Consider the following 20,430-nt stretch of genomic DNA (forward strand, 5'->3'; position numbering starts at 1 on the left):
TCCTGAAATGTTAGGTATTATTACTAGTGTGGCATAAGGTCTTAAAGGCCTTCTCTGCTAACATCAAACACTCTCAGAAGCATAGATCTACATTTACAATTTACACCAAGTGGGAATAAGTTATTCCCACCATTTTTTTTTGTCTTCATGTGTCTTGGTTGTATGGTTTTCAGTCATTTGTGGGGTTTTTTTGTCCTCCAATTAACTTCTGTGTTGCCATGTAAATATTATTTTGCCCAATCACTTCAGAATCTCGAAAACTGGCCTCGACAACATGCACACTGTTGAAATCACTGCTTCTTCTTTTAACCATCAGATTTACAACTCTGCGCCTTCACAAAGGCTCTGAGTGACAAGTGAGTTTTTCTGTCCTCTAATTGATTCAGCTACGTTTAGCCTCTAATCGTTTGAGCTTAAAATATGCATCAAAGATTGATTTGCAAGGGAGGACGATGTTGCACAGGATTAAAAATTCACTTTCAATTCGCCCTTTTCAAATACTGGACTTGTTGAGGCTAGGTCAACCAGGAGGAAAAAACATATATAAGTCGCACTGAAGTATAAGTCGCATTTTTGGAGGAAAGTTATTTGATAAACATACAACAACATACCATTTTTTTGGCCACTTTCAAATCAGTATGTATGAGTTGAACAGTTATCTTACACAGACAGGCAGGAGCAAAGAAAGGAGATCTGCTGCCCCAGCATCAACAACTCTGGTGAGTACAATGTGATTTATTTACCCGAACCTGGGGGGGACAGAGCATTCTCTGTTGCCGCACCCATCCTTTGGAATTCGCTCCTAAAAGACATCCGTGATACTGTTCACCCCTCTATTTTAAAAAACAAATTATAATCACACCTTTTCCACACTTCCTTTAACCTGCAATAATTACACTAATGGAAACGGAGGCAACACCACTTAAAACTGCAATCCCCCCCAATTATTCTGCACACTATACATTCATTATACGCTTGACTTAAATTGCTTTTCAGAGTGTACTTGTTCTGTTTCATTTTGTGAAATTTATGTTTGTTTGAGTTCTTTTGAATCAAGGCTCGAAATAAGCGGTTTTGCATCGCGTTTCTATCTATCTATCTATCTATCTATCTATCTATCTATCTATCTATCTATCTATCTATCTATCTATCTATCTATCTATCTATCTATCTATCTATCTATCTATCTATCTATCTATCTATCTATCTATCTATATACACACACATGCAATATGGGTGTGGAATATTGTGATATCGATATTAACATTATAATAACGTACCTAAAGAAATCATATTATTATTATCTGATCAAAGAAACACATATTTGTACAGAGCGAAATTAGTTAATTAGTTATTTAGTGTTAGGAATGCCCATAGATGCTGTTCTCTTATTGGATGGTGATGCGCATTTAAGGGTGCATCTGATTGGTCACAGCGAAGTAAAAGCATACAATTCCATAAGTATTAAGTAATCATTTCTTGCACGTCATTGCGAAATGCATGTTGCATGTGCCGTTATCGCGATGATGACATTGTTTCAATATATTGTGCAGCCCTAATATTTAGGCCTTATCGATTTGCAGTTTGAAATCTCTTATTTAACCCACATTGTCGCTGGCTAGACTATCGCCTGTTATTTTTATAAGGACAAAATCAGTCGTATTTGTTTTCTAGTTGTATGTGGCATGGGGGACGTGACTGCGCCTTATTGAACTGTCATTATGGCTGGCCCTGCAGCACATTGTTGTTTTTGTACACCATAATCCCCTTCTGGAGTAATTTGTAATGTGTGTTGGTCGTCTGTGACGTTAATCCTTTTACATATCTGACACGCCAATGTGTACTTTTCACTCAGTGAAGGACAAGTCACCATTTTTAGTAGACGTCGCGTCTCTGCGATCTACGGGGACCAGCAGTGTACTTGTGACCCACATCTGCCAAGTTGCTGAATCAATTATTCCCGACCCGCTTTGTCGCCCAGCAGTTGTTCGGCAAAGCAGACGCCAGCTGTTGCTCTCATGTTTGGAAAACGGAGGCAGTGTAAATTGCTGGACGTGAGCCAAATGTGCATTTTTTTTTTTTCAAGCGGGATTTTCTTTGGTCAGCCAACAAACCTTGAAGAGATTTGCTGCCAAAATGCATCAAGGTTTCATTCCAGCAACAATTGGTCCAGACCAGATGTTGACCCACATGCACCAATCTCCAGTCGTGTGCTCGCCACAGTCACAGTTACAGTCACACAGTATGACACTTTCTATGGAGACTTCGAGGAAGACTGTCGAGATGAGTGGAAGCCGGACAACATATGATATGTAGACGTTTAGCCTGATGTATAGAAGCCTAACATCATATCATATGTTGAAGGCTAGCTCAATATTCAGGAGCTTAGTGAGATACTGTATGATAAAAGGAAGTTTGACTGCTAGATAGAAGCCTAGCAAAATAAGTGGATTACTAGCAAGATATGCAGACATCTCCCGAAACACACGCAAGCCTAATGAGACATACAAAAGTCTAGCAAGGTATGCCAAAGCCTAGCGAGATTTGTTATGCGGGAGCATAGTGAGATATTCAGAAGTCTTGAGAGATATGCAGAAGTCTAGCAGTATATAATATGTAGACATCTGTCTCGCGAGATATGTGAAATTTTCCCGAAACACGCTGAAACCTCGAGAGATATACAGGAGTCCAACACGCTAGATATGTTATGAGGGAGTATAGCGTGGAAGTTTTGCGAGTCCTTCAAGATGTACGATAAACTAATGAGGTTTGGAAGAGTTTAGCGATGTGAAAGTCTAGCCGATTTTGATTTGCATAAGTTTTATATGTAGAAGTCTCCAAAAAAACGCAGAAGCTTGGCATAATACGTGGAAACTTAGTGAGACATGATATGCGGCAGCAAACAGACATATCTGGAAGATTTGCAAGCTATGCAAAAACCTAGTGAGATTTTGTGGACCCATGTTGAGTCTGCCGACGTACTTACGAAACCTAAAAGTGAGATAGGTTGAAGTCTAGTGAGATACTCAGAAGAAAAGGCAAGATATGCGGGAACATAACGGGATACGCAGAAGCTAGGCAACGTATATATATGAAAGTCTACAGGCAGAGAGAAATGCAGAAACACTCAGAAGACTCGCGAGATACTCAGAAGCCTAACGAGATATGTGGAAGTAAGACAAGATGTCCGGAAGTCTAGTGAGATATGCAAAGCATTTTGAAGCATTGTGAGATTTGTGGAAGCTTAGTGATATATCGTCGCTGTCCTGTGAAAAACACTTATGTCCATTTTTTTCAATTTTCTTATTTTTACGTGAATGGTGTTTCCGCGTTGCAGACATCGCATTAACGTGAAAATTAAAAATTTTTTCCAAAATTGGTCATTAGTGTTTTTCACAGGACAGCGACGATATGACGTGAAGGCATAGCCAGATATGCGGGAACCTAACTGGATATGTGGAAGTTTAGTAAGATATCTCGCGCCATCTTTCCAGAAAGCTTCCACTAGCACAGGCTCATTTCCAAAATGTACAACTTCAGAGTCATACAAATGTGGATGTTACATTATCTCTATAAATTGTACCCATTTGTTATCAATGTAACAGTACATTGCCGCTTAGTTGACAATGAGATGAGGCACCTGTTGTAAGAGTCGTTGGGTCACACTCTCAAAACAAAAGAACTTGACTCCAGATCCCTGCGGCTTGACCTGGCTTAGCGCCCGTGTTTGGAATCACAACCCTCATATCCCCTCCTCCCTCTATCCCCCTGCTTCTTCCGCAGCAGGGTCATTTTAGCTGCAACCGGATCGACCGCAACAGATTGCTCCCCTTCCCTTTCGCGGCTGAATAGCGCACGTCCTTTGGGAAAATTGGCGAAGTGAGGTTGCAGGAGATTCTGATTAGATTTGGCCTTACTCGCCTGCATGAACACGTGCCATGTCAACAGCGGCTGCACGAGCTAATGTTGAGATATGGTCTTGTTGACTGTACTTGTGATCCCCGCTAGTCACAACTCTGATTGTGTTTTCTTACTTTCTACGTACTCGCTGATGTTGAAGGCAACCTGCTGTTAGCAGAATCAACCTCGGCCGATGTTCGTTTTGACAACGCGGATGTGTCAGTTAGTAAAGTCTAAGCTTGGACAGACTAATTATTTTCCTCTTTCAATGAACATATTAATAATCCCTTTTCTGAGTTATGACAACCTGATGAGCTTTTGTAGTGTAATAATTAATTTTCATATTTTTAATCAGTTGTATTGAGTGATTTAATCAAAACACGAGTGTCACTATGCTAACCGCATGTCACGCGGCTAGCATCCAAAAGTTAATGCCATCATAAAACCTTCAATTGCTCAGGTGTTGCTTTGAGAGACATTTGAACATTCTTAACTGTCAAACATACACACTGTTTAAATTCATTTTGTGGTCATGTTTGAGTTTATTTATACACAGTCAGTTTACATTTTTTTTGTACAGTGAATACCTTAGCTCAGGGCTCTCCAAAGCCGCTCCTCGGGATCTCCTATCCAGCCTGTTTTAGATGTTTCCCTAGCTCCAACACACCTGATTCAAATGAGGGCTCATTAACGGGCTTGTGCAAAGCTTGCTAATGAGCTGATCATTTGAATCACGTGTTTTTGGAACACGTAACAGGTAAACGTATAAAGCCGGCTGAATAGGGGCTCCCATGGACCGGACTTGGAGACCCCTGCCTTAGGCAGGTATAATGATTAGGTTTTTATTTATTTTTATTTATTGATTTATGTATTTATTTATTTATTTACATAAACCTAGGGAATCGTGTCCAAACTTCACGCAGGACAGCTAGAACTGAGATTTGAACCATGCACCTGAATTGTGAGGCAGACGTGCTAACAACTTAAACTTGAGTTTGAGCTGTGGCAACAAACAGTGTGGCAATACTGTAGTTATTCATGTTATCTCATTATTTGGTGATTCAACTCATTACTTACAGGGTATCCTGGCAATGTGTGCTTTCCTCTTGTTTGCACTGCTAATCTTTTCCATCTCTTCCTAGCGAGGAAAATTAAAAGAGCGCCTATATCCCTCACATGGTTTCGTTATTAAAACACATCTTATTTACCCTCCTTGGGCTGGAATCGATACACCAGAGGCGGCCATTTGCCAGCACGCGTTGCATAATTAATGATTTTCTGCTGATTGGTTAATACCTCGTGGACAGAAGACGAGGTGAAGATGTTCATCATGTATTGACAAGATGGATCTTTCCAGGTTCAGAGTGCGTGCATAAGATGATAGCTATAAATCACACGTCGACATAACTTATCCGTGGGAGCTGGGTATTGTTTGGCGTTGTTGCTAGGAGACACAGGAAGCGTAACAGTGTGGTGTAATTGTACATGAAGCCATCCGTCACTCTCTAGAGGAAGGAATAGCGAGGTTTACGGTCACTGCGGCGGACGAGGACACTTCATGAGGCCGACAAACTCTGGCCCCCTGCTCCCACACGGGGCTACTGCCGACGTCCTCCCTGGCGCCACTACGCTTTCCCCACTCGAGACGAGTGTAGTCGTCCAAGTTGACCAAGTGTTCATCCTGATTGTTTCCCGTCTTTGTTACACCTTTTCCGCTGCAGGATTATGAATGGACACGTGAGGCGGCCAGCGGAACGAGAAACTTTTATGATAATTCTGGATGAAAGACTTGAGGCTGCTTTGGGAGGATTTGAGGTTTACGACGATGCTTAATCAGTTTGGGATAAAAGGGAATTCACGACCTGAAGAAATAAAGGCTCATTTGGGTAAATGGGCTTTTACTTGTATCGCGCTTTTCCGCCTACAAGGCGCTCAAAGACTCATTCACCTACTGATGCACCATCAGGAGCAACTGGGGGTTCAGCATCTTGCTAAAGAACACTTTGGCATGGTCACAAGGCCGGGGATTGAACCCACAACCAGGATGCATCCTTGCCGTTCGCGACCTCGCCAATGATGAGTTGAAATGGGGAATGGCATGGTAAATATTTCCCACAAAAAAAGCTAACTGCACGCGAATATGGTTATTCGATTTTTATACTGTTTTGCCACTTTGGCTAAAAGATTTCATGATACAGTGCCAACCCTGCATTACAGAGCTGATTGTCCTTTGCTTTAATGAACCAAGTGCTGCTAATGCTACAGTTTGGCTACATTTTCATTGTCATATAGACTGTCAAGACAAGAGCTGATCACACTTGGTTTTAAAGTGGAACCAAACACACATTTGTAAAGGACAAATACATGAGTCAAAACTCTGGTTAAAACTCTAACTGAATACCACAAAATATAAAGTTTTGATATCTTGTGTTTACTTTCGCTTTCATGAACCAAGTACCAAAAACCTTGGATAATGATATGAAAATATTCATCACTGAGGTATTTACAATTACTACTAGAGCTGGGAAAACATATCGTATTGCGATGTATCGTGATACTTTTTATGCCAATACCAAGTATCGATACGTTGATGAACTATCGATGCTTTCGATACCTTATGTTATGTTTTGCACGTTCTATAACATACTTTTGGAACATTTCAGGTCCTTAAAGTCGAGCTTTGTGAATGGAGTTTTATTTATTGCACTCCTGTGTATCAGGAACAGTTACTGGAACAGTTTGTCATTTATCGTGACATTTGAATAAATGTCAAATAGCACCTAAGTCAAAACTTTGGAAACGCATGCCTCCGTTTTTTTTAATATATATTTTTATCGGCTTTAAGTATGGCAATACTCTACGTATCGGATCACAACCCAAGTATTGGGATCCGTATCGGATTGGGACAAAATTGTATCGTCCCAGTCCTAGTTACTACCCATTTTTTTTCCTGAAATAGAATGGGTTTTTTTTCTAGTAAATGGCACACTTGGTGACTAATTCGGAGTACAGAGTTCCACTGTTACACCATGTATAAATCTTATTATATAATTAAGCGTGAATGATGTGTTCTTTTGTTTCCTTATCGGTAAAGCGGTTCAGATAATGGATTGATGGATGTTGTGACGACGGTTGGGCTGAAATGAAGCAGAAGTGTCCATGTGAGTGCTGAGTAAGGCGAAAACAAACCCACCTAACTGAATCAGTACATTTGAGAGTCTTGAAGTTCATGTGGAAAGTGCTTGGTCTCACTCTCTTAAGTGTGCGGCAGACTATTTGTTAGCCCCAATCCCCCTCACGTACACACACATGCACATCTAGTCTAGTGTTTCCCTCTGAGCTGACTTCACCACTCTGGCACTTGCCAGGAGCTGCACCCAGCGAACTCTTCGCCGTACAGCTACTGGAGCCAGTCCCCTGGAATCCCAGACATTTCAGGCATCCAACACAAGCCGGGCGGGCAGGCGTTTTTACTCTTGACGTGTTCTTCCTTCCAGGTTGATTTGTATGTTTGGATCATAATTGATGTGGAGAGCATGAACTGATCAGTGCATTTTGAAGTTCCAGCAAATCAAATGTTGCCCAACCATAGTAGAGTTTTACATTTACTGTGTGTGTGTGTGTGCGTGCGCACTAATGACTCATTTTCAGTAAAGCAAGAATTATAGCAACTTTTTCTGGCATTATTGGAGAGTTTTGGAGACTCCTTCCCAACTGCAGGAGATTGTTACCATCACAGTGTTGGCTAAGACTAATTTGTGTATCCAACTTCTGCAGCTCCCAAGTCATGAGCAAAGAAACTAGATATCACGGCGGTATTATGTAAATTAGCTGTACTGTGACATCACAATGCCTTACAATGACTGCAGTTATTAATAGAGGGGGTCACAAAGTGTAGACGAGAAGGCCTTTGATGTCATGGTGATTGCCCTCAAGACAAGCCAGTCTGCCTTAACACTTGTCTTGTGTTGGGTTCAGATTGACCCCAGAATTGACTTGAAAAACGGGTTGTTTTTGACCCCTACACAAGACGAGGGTTGAATTGTTTTTTTAGGACCAAGTGCTGACAAAATTGGCCCTTTTTATGAGAATAATGCACTGAAATTGTTTTTACATTTTCATGGTCATACAGATGGTCAAGACAAGAGGCAGTCATCCTTTATGTTGTTTTAATGAACCAATTGCGGCCTTGTTTTGATAGTGGTGACTTGGGTACATAGTCATTTCACGTACTGGAGATGGTCCAGAGAAGGGTCCTTTGGTTTTAACTTTGTTTTAAAGTCCCTTTGAAATTAAAATAAATGTCTTGTAAATTTGAAGAGTTTTATTAATATCAATGGCCAAATTTGAATGATTGCAAAAATTGACATGTACTGTATATAAATGAGGCTTCAAAATTGTGAAGAATCAACCAATTCTCTTCTCCTCTGGTGCCTGAAATACCGCTCACGGGGTGTAGTCTCTTAGAAATGACAGAATATATGGTATTACGTGTTTTTTAAAATGCATCTAATTAAAAAAGCTCTTGTCCTTGTAGGTTTTTTTAAATATTTGTGTGTACACAGGACTCTCAAAGTCAACATTTAATGTCAAAATGTCTTGCTGTTCGATTAACGGCGAGGCCCGGAAGCCAGTTAAGACTCACAGGCCATCTCATGCGTCATTTGCCTGATGAGCGGGGCCCAAATTACCCATCACCGCTACATGTGTTTATCATTTCTATTCCGGTCACGCACAAACTGCGTATCCTGCTTTCAGGTGGCGATGACAACGTTCAAAACAAAAAGTGCTGTTACGCCTCCTCCTCCTCCCTCTATCCGTGTTGTTTTTCTGTTCTCTATCAGTGGAGAGCGGAGCTCGCTAATGAAATTGTTTACCTGTTGTCAACCCCGTGGGCTCGGTCGGCCAAAGCTTGCCGCCTCTGCTACTGAATGAAAACACATCACGAGCAGTGTACCAAGAAAAACTAAATAAATACACTCTTCTCATTTGAATTAGTCATGTTATTTCTTTGTTGGTTTTGTTTTTCCTGAACTTGCTGAACTCAATTATCCGAACACATTCTTGGCATGTTTTTTTTTTAATATTGTCATGGATGTTGAGAATACAGTACTTGCAAGTCGAGGAGTTGTTTATCCTAAAAGAGGAAGTCAAGCTAAACATATTACTTTGAAGAATCTGTTCGATGCAGGCTCACTAGTTGAAACAAGGCTTTATGATTAATATTGTGTTTGAGGAATATGAGTTAAGCAGCAAAATCCACTCGTTTTTAGCTCACTCGTTTGTCTCAGGCGGCGGCCATTTTGTCACTTAGGTCGACTGAAAATTACATCACATCGTTCGTGCTTCTTCCGCGCTGCTAACTAGGAATCGAAATTTAGCACCATACATTCTAAAATCTGAACAAGAGTGTGAAATAGAATGTCACGTTCTGTGCGTGTATTAGTCTCGATCACGTGGCCAGACTTTAAAAAATAAATAAATGAATAAAAAATAATAATAATAATGCGTCTCTGGTATTGTTCAGGGGGCTGGGCAAAATGTGTAGGCATCTGGCCCGTGGACCACAGTTTGGGGACCGATGGTTTAAATCATAAATGTACGACAAACTGTGATCCCAAAAACACTTCAATAGCATTGCAAACATTTCTGTATCTTAATACAGTACGGTTAACAGTTTACAGCTTAGCACACAGATACACAATGTACAGTACCTGCTCCTACACGTCAACAGTTCTGAGGATCATAAAGATAATGACTGATAATTACTGCACAGGAGTTACTTCGGTGCTGCAAACACTCCTTGGGTGGCCTTTGGGCTTCAACCGATTTGGCAGTTAGTAGGGGTGTAACGGTATACCTGGGTGTATTAATACGTTTCGGTGCGGCATGTTCGGTTCGGTTTTGTTTCTGATCAGTTTTTACGCGCGAGTAGGCAAGTTTTCACACAGGTGCTATTGACTGTTGCACGCGGTAGAGGAGAACGGCGGTACTAAAGAGGAGCCAGTAAGCCAGAAGCCGTGATAAATCATAAATGCATGGATAAATGGCATTATTATTATCATTATTATATTACGCAAACAAGCCAGAGTCCGAAGGTCCCCTCATGCACTGCGGTCTCCTGTTTGGGAACATTTTGGCTTTCCTGTTGAAATCGCCAATGGGGAAATGTACGTGGATAAGTCCCAAAGTTGTGTGCCGACATTGCTACATGGAAATCGGTGGCTATGTTGCAGGTAGCACTTAAAACGGCATCATCTGACTGTGAATGTTTCTTCCACGATTCATCTTTTCAAAATAAACTTTTTTTTTTTTTTTTAAGAATCTTATTTTTTATTTTGTACCGAAAATATACCGAACCGAAGTTTCAAGAAACCGAATCGAACCATGTTTTTAGCGTACCGTTACACCCCTAGCAGTTAGCGCTAAAATAGTTAGCGCTTTGATGTTTACTGAACTGAAACCGTTGGATCCATGCCCCGACAACACGAACTGACGTTTTTAGAGGTTTAGCAATGTTCCACTGAGCAATTGTCGATGAACCAGTCCTCCGAGACTGGTGATTCCATAATTTTCACCAGGCTTCTGCCTTCTGCTGTAGATTGTGGTTGAGCTAAATTAAGTGTTTGACAAACACCTCAATCGGAGTAAACAAGTCTTATCCAGAAGGAATTTCATTCAGATTCACAGAGGTGGAATATTTCTTTTGCCAATTGGATCAGAAGTAAATTTTAATCATGTAGATGATCAGAATGTTGTCAGGCTGCGCTGTCTGCGCTTGCTCTGTCCCGACATATACTTGCAGTGACGTTGTTTACCCATTTGAAGGCTTCCAAACAGAGCTCACAGAACTGTTCTACGATGGAGAGCATGTTTTTAGTAACAAACTCACACACTCAGACTGTAATAAAATAAGGAATATTGTGTGCCACTTCACTATGATTACAGTATACGTTTTATATTGTATTTGTATAGTTTGGTAGCGGTCTCGCTTGCTTAGAACACGGAAATAGATATTTAGCGTGTGTGAAAGCCTGCGTGAGTGACAACGTTACACTGGTGCTGTGTTCAAGTGCACCATGGAAAACGGGCAACTCTTTCACTCCCGCAGACACAACTTTAAAAAGTCAATTTAGGCACAGAAACATGGTACTGTTTGATTTCACATGAATCACATGGTCGGTACTCTACAGGTACTGACTTTGGTACCTGCACATACAATGCAAATAAACGCTTGAAAAAATTCCTCCTGTAAATCTAAACTACCTTAACAGCATAGAACATCAAATGGGGTCAAAACATGCTATGTGGTTCAGAATGTGAAATAGTCAGTGAAAATATGGAATGTGGGAATTAAATCTGATTTTCTTTGTTTTAATAAGCAAGTACCAACAACAACAGTGCTTGAATGATGGTTCGTTTTCTGCACATTTTTTCACAGCAATCACACAGTTTTGTTTTAGCTTCTTTTTAAAGTTCACAAAGATAACAATTGGTTCATATTAACCTGCAAAATACTGAAGTTACTGTAATAGTGACCACCGCCAGGATGCTAAAAGTCACCACTGATCACAAGTCATTTGCAATAAACACAACTTCCATGAAAGGACAGCAGTGAAGTACTGTAGTTGTTCTAGAAATGCCACTTGCAGTGTGGGTTGGTTCTCCGCAGATCAGTAATGTTTATTATGTGAGATGTTTGCGGTTCACAGTTCAGACATCAGCTGTTGTGTCAGAAACATTGATAGTTTCCCCAAATTTTCCGGTACTCTTGTTGCCTTCTGCGCAGAAAGTGAACAAGACAGTCAGCGTTTTATTTGTCCGTACATGGATTTGTCTCTTCTGGGCTTTCGGTGAGAGAGAGAGGGAGACAGAGAGAGAGAGAAAGACGAAGAAAGACAGAGAAAGAGAAGAAACTAAATACTGCCCTTGTCATTGCAGTGGAATTTTAATTACCGTCCAGCACGCCGCCGCTCACACCATTTTGCATTTTCTGCCCTTTCGATATGAACTTAACACACAAGGCCTGAATAAGTGGTTGTTTCATGCCATTTTGAAAAGGATACCACAGAATGATTTAAGGGCTGATGGTGGTGTTTCTGGTTGGAAGAAAAGCTTAGGTCTTGTAGGGTAGTCTTTAAGCAAGAGTCAGCCCCATTTGAAACGCCAAACCCATCATTCACCGGTATTGTAACAAGCTTCTTTTGTTTTTTATTAAACCCCCCGCCCCCTCCCCAAATTCTTCAAAAATTGCTGATAAACATTGAAGAACCCATAAATTATTGAAAAAAAATTGGGGGGAAAAAATCTGTAAATCTGTGGGTGCCCAATGCAGGGGTCCATTATACAGTGATATTTTTACAAACAAATAGTGATGGTTTTTGGGCGCTGGAACAGATTAATGGAATTTCCATTTAATTTTAATGAGGAAATTTTGATTTGATATACAGTTTGAGTAATTTGAGTTACGAGCTTGGCCACGCAATTAAATATACTCAAAAGTCACGGTATAACTAACTTGCTAGCTAGCTAACGGACCACTGTCAAACAAAAACACAATTTCTCTTATTGCATAATTAACCAACTAGTTTGTAACCAACTAGCGGGATTGGGTTTTAGGGGATCTGACGACGTGACATAATTTGCATGTCAGAAGTCGTACCATGCCGCAGTCTATCAATCTCTGACGCTAATGCACTATTTCTACAATAAATAAGTTGCATAAAAGCACTTAAACACAAATGTAAGACAAAACAGTAAGTTTGAGTGGCGTGAGCAAAATATGCAACTATTGAGCCTCTGTGCTTTTTGGACACAGAATTAGCCAATTCTGATTTTAAGAACGACATTTTTTTAAAATAATGAGATCACTGCATTTATATTGTATAAGCATAATGTATACATGTCAATGTATGTGCATGTATATATATGTATTCACTATATGCTTTTACTGGTACATTACCTGGCATATTCTTGACCTATTTGACTGCATTTCATGTCATCCATTGTTGATATAGACAATACCTTTGAACCGTTACGGTCAAGCAAATACGTTCATTTAATTGATAATGACTCAACGTGATATTGATTTGAGTGTGCGTGTGTGCACCTGCGCCTGCTTACTCTTCTTTAGTCCCCTCCCAGCTAGTTGAATGCCTCGTCAAATTATACAAAATTGGGACCAAAATAATTCACACTCTTACTTATTTTTGAGGGAAGGGTTATAAATGCATCACAACCTGTCGCTCTTTAAACTGGTGGTATAAGTTTCGGTCAGCAAGGTGCTTGACCAGATTGGTCGTCTTCCCACCTCGAGCCACAGTCGTTTTAAAACAAGCCTTACAGATGGGCTTTGTCGTGTTGGTCGGCTTGCCATGGCTTTCGGCCATGTAAGCAAAAAAGTTCCATCTGACACTTAGCGCGTCATGACTTTCAACGAGGAGCAGAGGGGCAGCGGACGCTTCATGGCGCTTCTTCCTCTAGCACACATGCAGAAGGAGGCGTGCCACTTAAGGCGTTTCTCACGTCGGTAGACAGGCAGGCGCCTTTGTGCGTATGTATACTTGTCTTTAAGACAAGAGTTGGTGAGCTGCATGTTTTTTTGTTGTTTTTTTTAAACTGGTGTTTAAAAAGAAATGGTATCGAGCCGTTTTTGACGCCGAAAAATAACGGTACGGTACTGGTACCGGTATCCCGTGCAACACTAGTCCCAAATGTAAATTATCACCAACCAAATTGTGAAAAGATGCTTTGCTTCTGGCATGTCCATCATGCTAAAGAATTGTGGTGATTATTTGGAGATTAGCATGTTTTATCGAACGAATAACAATGTCCTCACACAGCTTGGCAGATCAAAGATAGCTTGAGAGAGGGCCCCTTAATTCTCAAAGGCCTCTTCGGGGTTATGACCCTGTTTCCCTTCAGTGGGATCGCTCTTGTACAGATGAGCCACCAGCATCCTTTTGAGTCCCTGGTGGTCCATTTTTCCTGTGTTTATTGTTGTTTATTGTAATCTACAACTCCAGAACTACATGGCTCCACATTTCAAACAAAAGGCAAGTAGACATGCATGTTCATTCAAACCTGCAGTTGTCATCAAACATTATCTACGGTTATTGATTGTCTCTCTCCGATTCAATTACGGTCAATTACGCTGGTCTTTGCCATGTACTCTATTAACCAATGAAAACTATTTTTTTTATGTTTTTAAGCAGCTCGACTGGCTGCCAAAATTGTACTTTGCCATTGGAGCACTCCCCTACCATTCTTTTATTTTGAAAACTCTCAACACAGTTGAGATGAGAGCTGATTGCCCTTTCTTTGTTTTAATGAGCCAAACTAAGGATGATTGTGTTAAAAAAAAAAGTTCTATTTTTCAAATTTAGGTGGCTAAATTCAGGATGATACTGTCTGATTTCAATTTAATATCTCAGTGCATTGTGGAAACTAAATGTTTTTACCTTGCCACCCATCATCACCCATCAGAAACATTGTCCTAGGAAGCCATTATTACAGTTACACATTAAAATACATATTCAATTTTTTTACATATTCAAAGAGCTTTTATTGACTTATTTGAACCATATTTTTTCCAGGGTGGAATGTTAGTACAACAAACAAGGATCGGTGCACAAGTATACATTTATTTAGAATTACTTTTATTAAAATTATATGTACTGGCTCAAATGTAATATATACATACACTCACCTAAATCTTTCAAGTCGTTATTAAATCCTTGTTCGTGATTAACCGTAACCCATTATAGCTTCACCCAAATAGGGAAAAATATTTTTGGAGCCATTTATAATTCATTTAGTCAGGGTCCTCGTTTTACTACTGAGGTCCATTGTTATGTTGGCAGGTCGGTTATTAAACTACGCTATTGATTCATGCCTTCGATGGTAATAGTAAACTTCTGACCACAACAGTACATATACAATGTGTCCACGCTATATCGCGGTTCATCCGTAGCAGCCCCGCTAAATCACAGATCTATTTGTGGAACATCTCTTTGCTTGTTGTGGAAATCCACACTATCTGGCGAAAATTTGTAATGCCCTCACAGATGGGAAAGGACAGCCACACTTGCCAGTGGAATTTTCGGCCGCCTTTTGAAAGCCAGGAGAACAGTAAAACCCATAAACACAGAGTACATTCATGCAGGAGCTACTTTTAGCCAGAGGTCATGCCCAGACACCCAAAAGCAGACTCATTGTCCAGCTTGCCGACATCACGTCACCCCACTAAGCACCGCCTCTTAAAGGCACCTATATTAAGCCTGCCTCACATCGAGCGATGCCACTGAAACCAACTGAACCGACAGTTGGCCACTGGTTTTGCTGCAATTCAAAATTTGAATGCAACATTGCAGATGTTAGAAAAATTAAGACACAAAGTATACATATATTTTGTGTTTTAATGTAATACTTAACTGTATTTACAATTTCGCATGTATCTGTGGCTAGAAAACAAAATGTGGAGTATGTAGCTAAAATGCACAACCGTAGTCAGTGAATGCCAATAGCCCATTAAAATAGTCACATAGATCATGGGTATCAAACTCATATTTGTCATTGGCCATATTGTAGTCGTAGATTTCCTCGGAGGGCCATTAATGTGAAACCATATGTTTCATCACCTCCAAATTTTGTTACAGATACAGTACAGTACAAAATTGACATGCTTGATTTGCTTTCGCGGGCCACATAAAATGATGTGCCGGGCCGGATCTGGCCCCCGGGCCTTGAATTTGACACCTGTGACATAGATAATCCAATGTGTACAATATTTTGTATTTTTAAAAAATCTGGTTGGGGTAAAATTATATATTAAAAATATTTTTTGTATGGTCTTTAGCTCTGATTATATTGGAATATATCCCCTGCGATGAACGAGGACTCCGTTCCCATTGAAGAGTGCACCGGACATAATTTTTTTAGGACACACAGAGCCCGTTTTCTTTGTTTCCAAATCTTAAATTCTAACAGTTCCTTCCTAAAAAGGATAAACGTTTAGCAGCAGCTGTCAAGCCGATTAACTAATTTGGTCTTACTAACAAGTCAGAGTAGGTGTCAGACACCTTAATTAAGTTTACAAATCGGCTAATGGGTTGCTGACGTGACGAACATGAGTCAACTCCTGAGACGTTGCTGACTTGTTTCAAACTCTGATCCATGAGAATTTCTGGAATGCGCCTCAGAATTATGGAGTCAAACGTTTGTGCTGCAGGGCCTTTTGGTTTAAACTTTAAACTTTTGTTTGTGTTTTTTTTTTTTTAATTTATCTGAGATATTAAAAACATGTGAAGCAACTGTAGTATGTTTCAGTCTGTAGTATAATATTTTTTGGACAACCTTCCCCACTCTTGCTCTCATGCTGAGCAGCTGCGATCTGAGAGGGTCCGAAAGGGTTAAAGCTGGGGGCCTGTCTTCCTCGGAGATGTGGAGAGGCTGTTTGAATGGCTAGCCTCCGCAGCTAGCCAACACATTGGCTCAGGCCGAGGGTGGATCTTTTGCAGCCGCGACGCTCCGGCATGGAGCTCTCCTGCGGGATCAGGAGTCAGCCGCATGTCATGGCGTTCACCGTGTGTGTGTGTGTGTGTGTGTGTGTGTGTGTGTGTGTGTGTGTGTGTGTTTGCGTCAAAGGCAAAGTTGAAGGACGGGTTTGGAAACCAACTTTGGGGCTTCACAATAAAAGGCATGTTATGTTTCTGATGCCAAGGGCTTTCCGCCCTTGAATCAAGTCATTGAAGCTGGTTGAGCGACTTGGGTAAGAGGCGGTTATATCATAATGTTTTCCCCCCACACTGTGCCCCGCAACCGCTCCTCACATTCCCCCTCTCCCTGCCATTCTCATGTTACTGAAGCCCCCCCACACACACACACACACACATACATCCTTCCTTCAGGGGTGACGAAAGGACATAGGGAAGGGTGAGAGTGTCAATGGTGTCATCAGAGCACCACGAACCAGATTCTAACATGAAAATCATGACACCTTTTTCAAAATTCTGGAATACCTGCAGAAAATCCACTCAAGCACAGGTACAACACACAAATTTCATACAAAGGCCACAGCCGAGATTCAAACCCCAAAACTCTGAACTTTAAGGCAGATGTGCAAATTACGATCCGAGCTGACATCTGCAGATGTAAACGCGATAATCTGCTGCTTTATGGGCATTGTGCTCAAGCGAGTATTTGTCATCCCCCAAATTTTAATAATTGCCTATTTTAGTTGTTTAAACCGTAATATAAATCAAAATGGTTTACAGATGATTTAATTTCAGAAAATGATGCATCAGACATGCACATGTCCAAGCACATGTAGCGAAAACTCTCTTTTGTTACTTCCACTAACCACCCAGGCGAAACTTGGTTCCTCCCTGACATGCAAAGATATTAGTCTCCCGGTCGTGATGCGTCACTTCAACTATACTTCAACTACATGCCTATTAGCCAGGGCTTGCTAAGTGCAATGTGCCTATTGCAAAATACATTTGGTTTAAGTTACACCACTGCACATATCCATTATACTAAACATCGTTAGCTAATTTAATATAGCCTACACCTGCTTAGAGTTGTTAGAATGAATTGTAATAATTCCAAAGGTGAGTGGTTAGGGTAGGAGGATAGACACAGTCGCTGTTGCACTTTCAATTACTTTATTGAACAAACATTCACAAAACACAGTAAACACAAGCACGTTCTTAGACATATGGTCACCGTCACTCAGCATGCAGAGTGGCTAACGGTTTAGCCTGTTCATATCAGCCAGCCAGCTCTTAATTCTCATTCGCTGACTTTCCTGTCACTCAACCAGTTAGGCGCACCTTTTACAGGCGCGCACAAATTCAAGGTACTCCAATGTCGAACGTGAAAATGGCAATCCCACATGGACAAAAAATACCTGAACCTCACATACATATATTTTGGTATTTTATACACAAAGCTTTAAAAGCTATGTAGATAACAAAATAAATATTTTGTCACTAAGTTGCAGTTTTCGTCTACTGCGGGTGTAGTCTGGAACGTAACCCCCGTAATAAATTACTGTCGTCGTCTGCGAGCCGGTGGTCCAGGACCCTCGTGCTAGGGGCTCGTCCCGTCTACATGACGCTCATGCAACCCAGCAAATTTTGATCACAGCTCTTGATAGTCAACACATAAAAGTCATTAGAAAGAACAACTGATTACCAAGTGTAATGAGTTGAATGCCACTCAGCACTTGTCACATTTTGTACCGAGACCTGTAAAAGAAGCGCTCTCTTGCATCTGTACTGTTATTATCACACCCAAACCAACCCCACCTGCTACTTAATCCAAAACATAAGTGGGGTTGGTACATTTTATTTTGGGCAGGTCTTGTTTACCTCAGAGAACCTTTCGTCCTTGTCCTCACATTTACACTTGGATAACAATACTCGCAGACACGCCTACACACACACCTACACCCACACACACACACGCACACACACATGAGGATGTGCCTTCACACCTGATCTAATATTACATAACAGGCTTATTATTACAAACACACATATGCAGACGCATGCATTAGCAGTCACCTTGCGCCTTGCTATCTGTCCTTCAAAGCTCAGAAACATCACCGGCTTTGTACTGTATGTTTACATGTAACATCTATCCCCCTAACTTTCTGTGTTAACACACGCATCACTTTGTTAGTGTTAATTGAGACGCACATTTCTGTTGTTGAGTGTTCTTGAGTCACCCCGTCACACATAGTTTCATGTTACAAAAGTGTCTTGCTTGCAAAAGATGTCAACCGTCGCTCGTGTTTACTTCCCACCGGCTGAAGAGAGCCCTTCCTCATTAGCGTTTGTCTGGTGTCGAGCAAATGTCGGTCTCCCCCGGCCCCCCTGCTGTTTGTATACAATAACACTTGTTGTTAGCTGACTGCAAGATGATCCCCTCGCCTGCTGACTGGCTCAGTGAGGGATTTCACTCTGGCTGATGAGCACTTTTATGGAGCTATATAAACCTCTTTATTCCTCCTGGGCATATGCTCCCTGTAACATGGGGAAGGTTTAAGGAAGGCCTTTTTCTTGGAATGTGTAGAGGCAGGATGATGACCAAGTAGTTGGCACATCTCACTCGCAGTTTTCAGCTTCATCGTTCAAATCTTGGCTGGAATCATATCTCCAGTTTGCGCTCTCAAGTCGAAGAAAAAAAAAAAAAAACGGTGGAATGACTGCTCGTATCTTGAAAATGTCCTTCGTCATCGCAAGCCACCACTGTATATGAATGTGAAATACCTTGACCGTGATAGCACACATTTGATGTAATATCCTATCATTTGCTGAGGTCTGTATTAAAGGTGAACAAAAATGTTGTTTTTTTTGTCAGCCGTAGCAGCATTTTTGCAGGAGTTCTGTGTCTCCCGTCTCAGTTCCGACATTATAAACCTGTATAACGTGTGATGGATCGCCTTTCTAAGAAGGCGCTGTCAAATAAGTTACTTATCCAATGGGACGTTTTTCATGGAAAAAAAAGAGCAATTCTTAAGAGCCATCGTTGAAATAATGCAATTGAATGTATTTGCTCTTTAAGTGAACCCGTGAATAAACAGAGATAAAGAAGCCTTCCATATGACTTCAGGGGTATTTATATTATGAATGATGCATGTTATTTGGCAACCTAGATTAAATATTCTTTGATCCACCTCTAAAACTCCTGGCCGCTTTAGAGTCATGGTGGACGCTTCTTTACCATCCTGATCTCCTTTTGTCTCCCCTTCGCAGTGTGTCCCGTCCATTGCAAACACCGCGCCTGCACCCGGGATCAGCAGTGCTGCCACGAGCAGTGCCTCGGCGGCTGCCTGAAGCCCCAGTCGGCCGCGCACTGCGTGGCCTGCCGGGGCCTCCAGCACCAGGACGGCTGCGTGGAGCGCTGCCCTGACGGCCACTACACCTTCAAGGGCTGGCGCTGCGTCTCTTTCGCCTTCTGCCAAGAACTCCATGACAGGTGCAAGCAGGAGAAGGAACGCAGTAAGAGCCCCGAGTGCCACGAGTACGTCATCCACAACGGCGCCTGCATCCCGGAGTGTCCCTCCGGCTACACCACCGTCAACTCGTCCGCGTAAGTGCACCGCAGCCCTTTAATTTCCCTAAAAGGGTTTTTATTTGCTAATGACTTTCTCACTCACTCCAGACTGAGACTTAGTAGACAGATTCCAGTCCATTATGGTGTAATTATTTGATTGGCACAACTCAGTAAACCCCCGCTAAATTGCGTGTCCTTGTTCACTGCGTCATGTCGATTTTTTTTTTTTAATTGTTTTTAGGGTTTTTCAAAGTACACGAACCCCCACATATTTGTGGTTTGGCACTCGCAAATCCGTTTTAAACCTATCCTCCGTTATTTGCAGAAATCAACCATTAGCCTTTTTATGCTCAGGTCAATGCAATAAAAGCATTACTTTGGTGCCATGTGTCGGAATCTTGGTGTTATTGTTTGGTTTGATTTCATTTGAAATAAGTGTAAATACAAAAAGATTTAATGGCGTACTAC

General features: G+C 41.2%; 1 protein-coding gene across 1 annotated transcript in view; it reads left to right on the plus strand.

Annotated features, from left to right (window-relative positions):
• Nucleotides 1–20,430, plus strand: part of insra (insulin receptor a) — a 65,390-nt gene that overhangs the window by 18,644 nt on the left and 26,316 nt on the right. Inside the window, exon 3 of the mRNA XM_086042353.1 lies at nt 19,662–19,998. Within this exon, the coding sequence (XP_085898479.1) occupies nt 19,662–19,998 (337 nt within the window). The remainder of the gene's footprint in view (nt 1–19,661; nt 19,999–20,430) is intronic.

This window comes from Filicampus tigris, chromosome 10 (genome assembly GCF_054856515.1).
Source record: "Filicampus tigris isolate MCC_2025a chromosome 10, RoL_Ftig_1.0, whole genome shotgun sequence".
NCBI lineage: Eukaryota > Metazoa > Chordata > Actinopteri > Syngnathiformes > Syngnathidae > Filicampus > Filicampus tigris.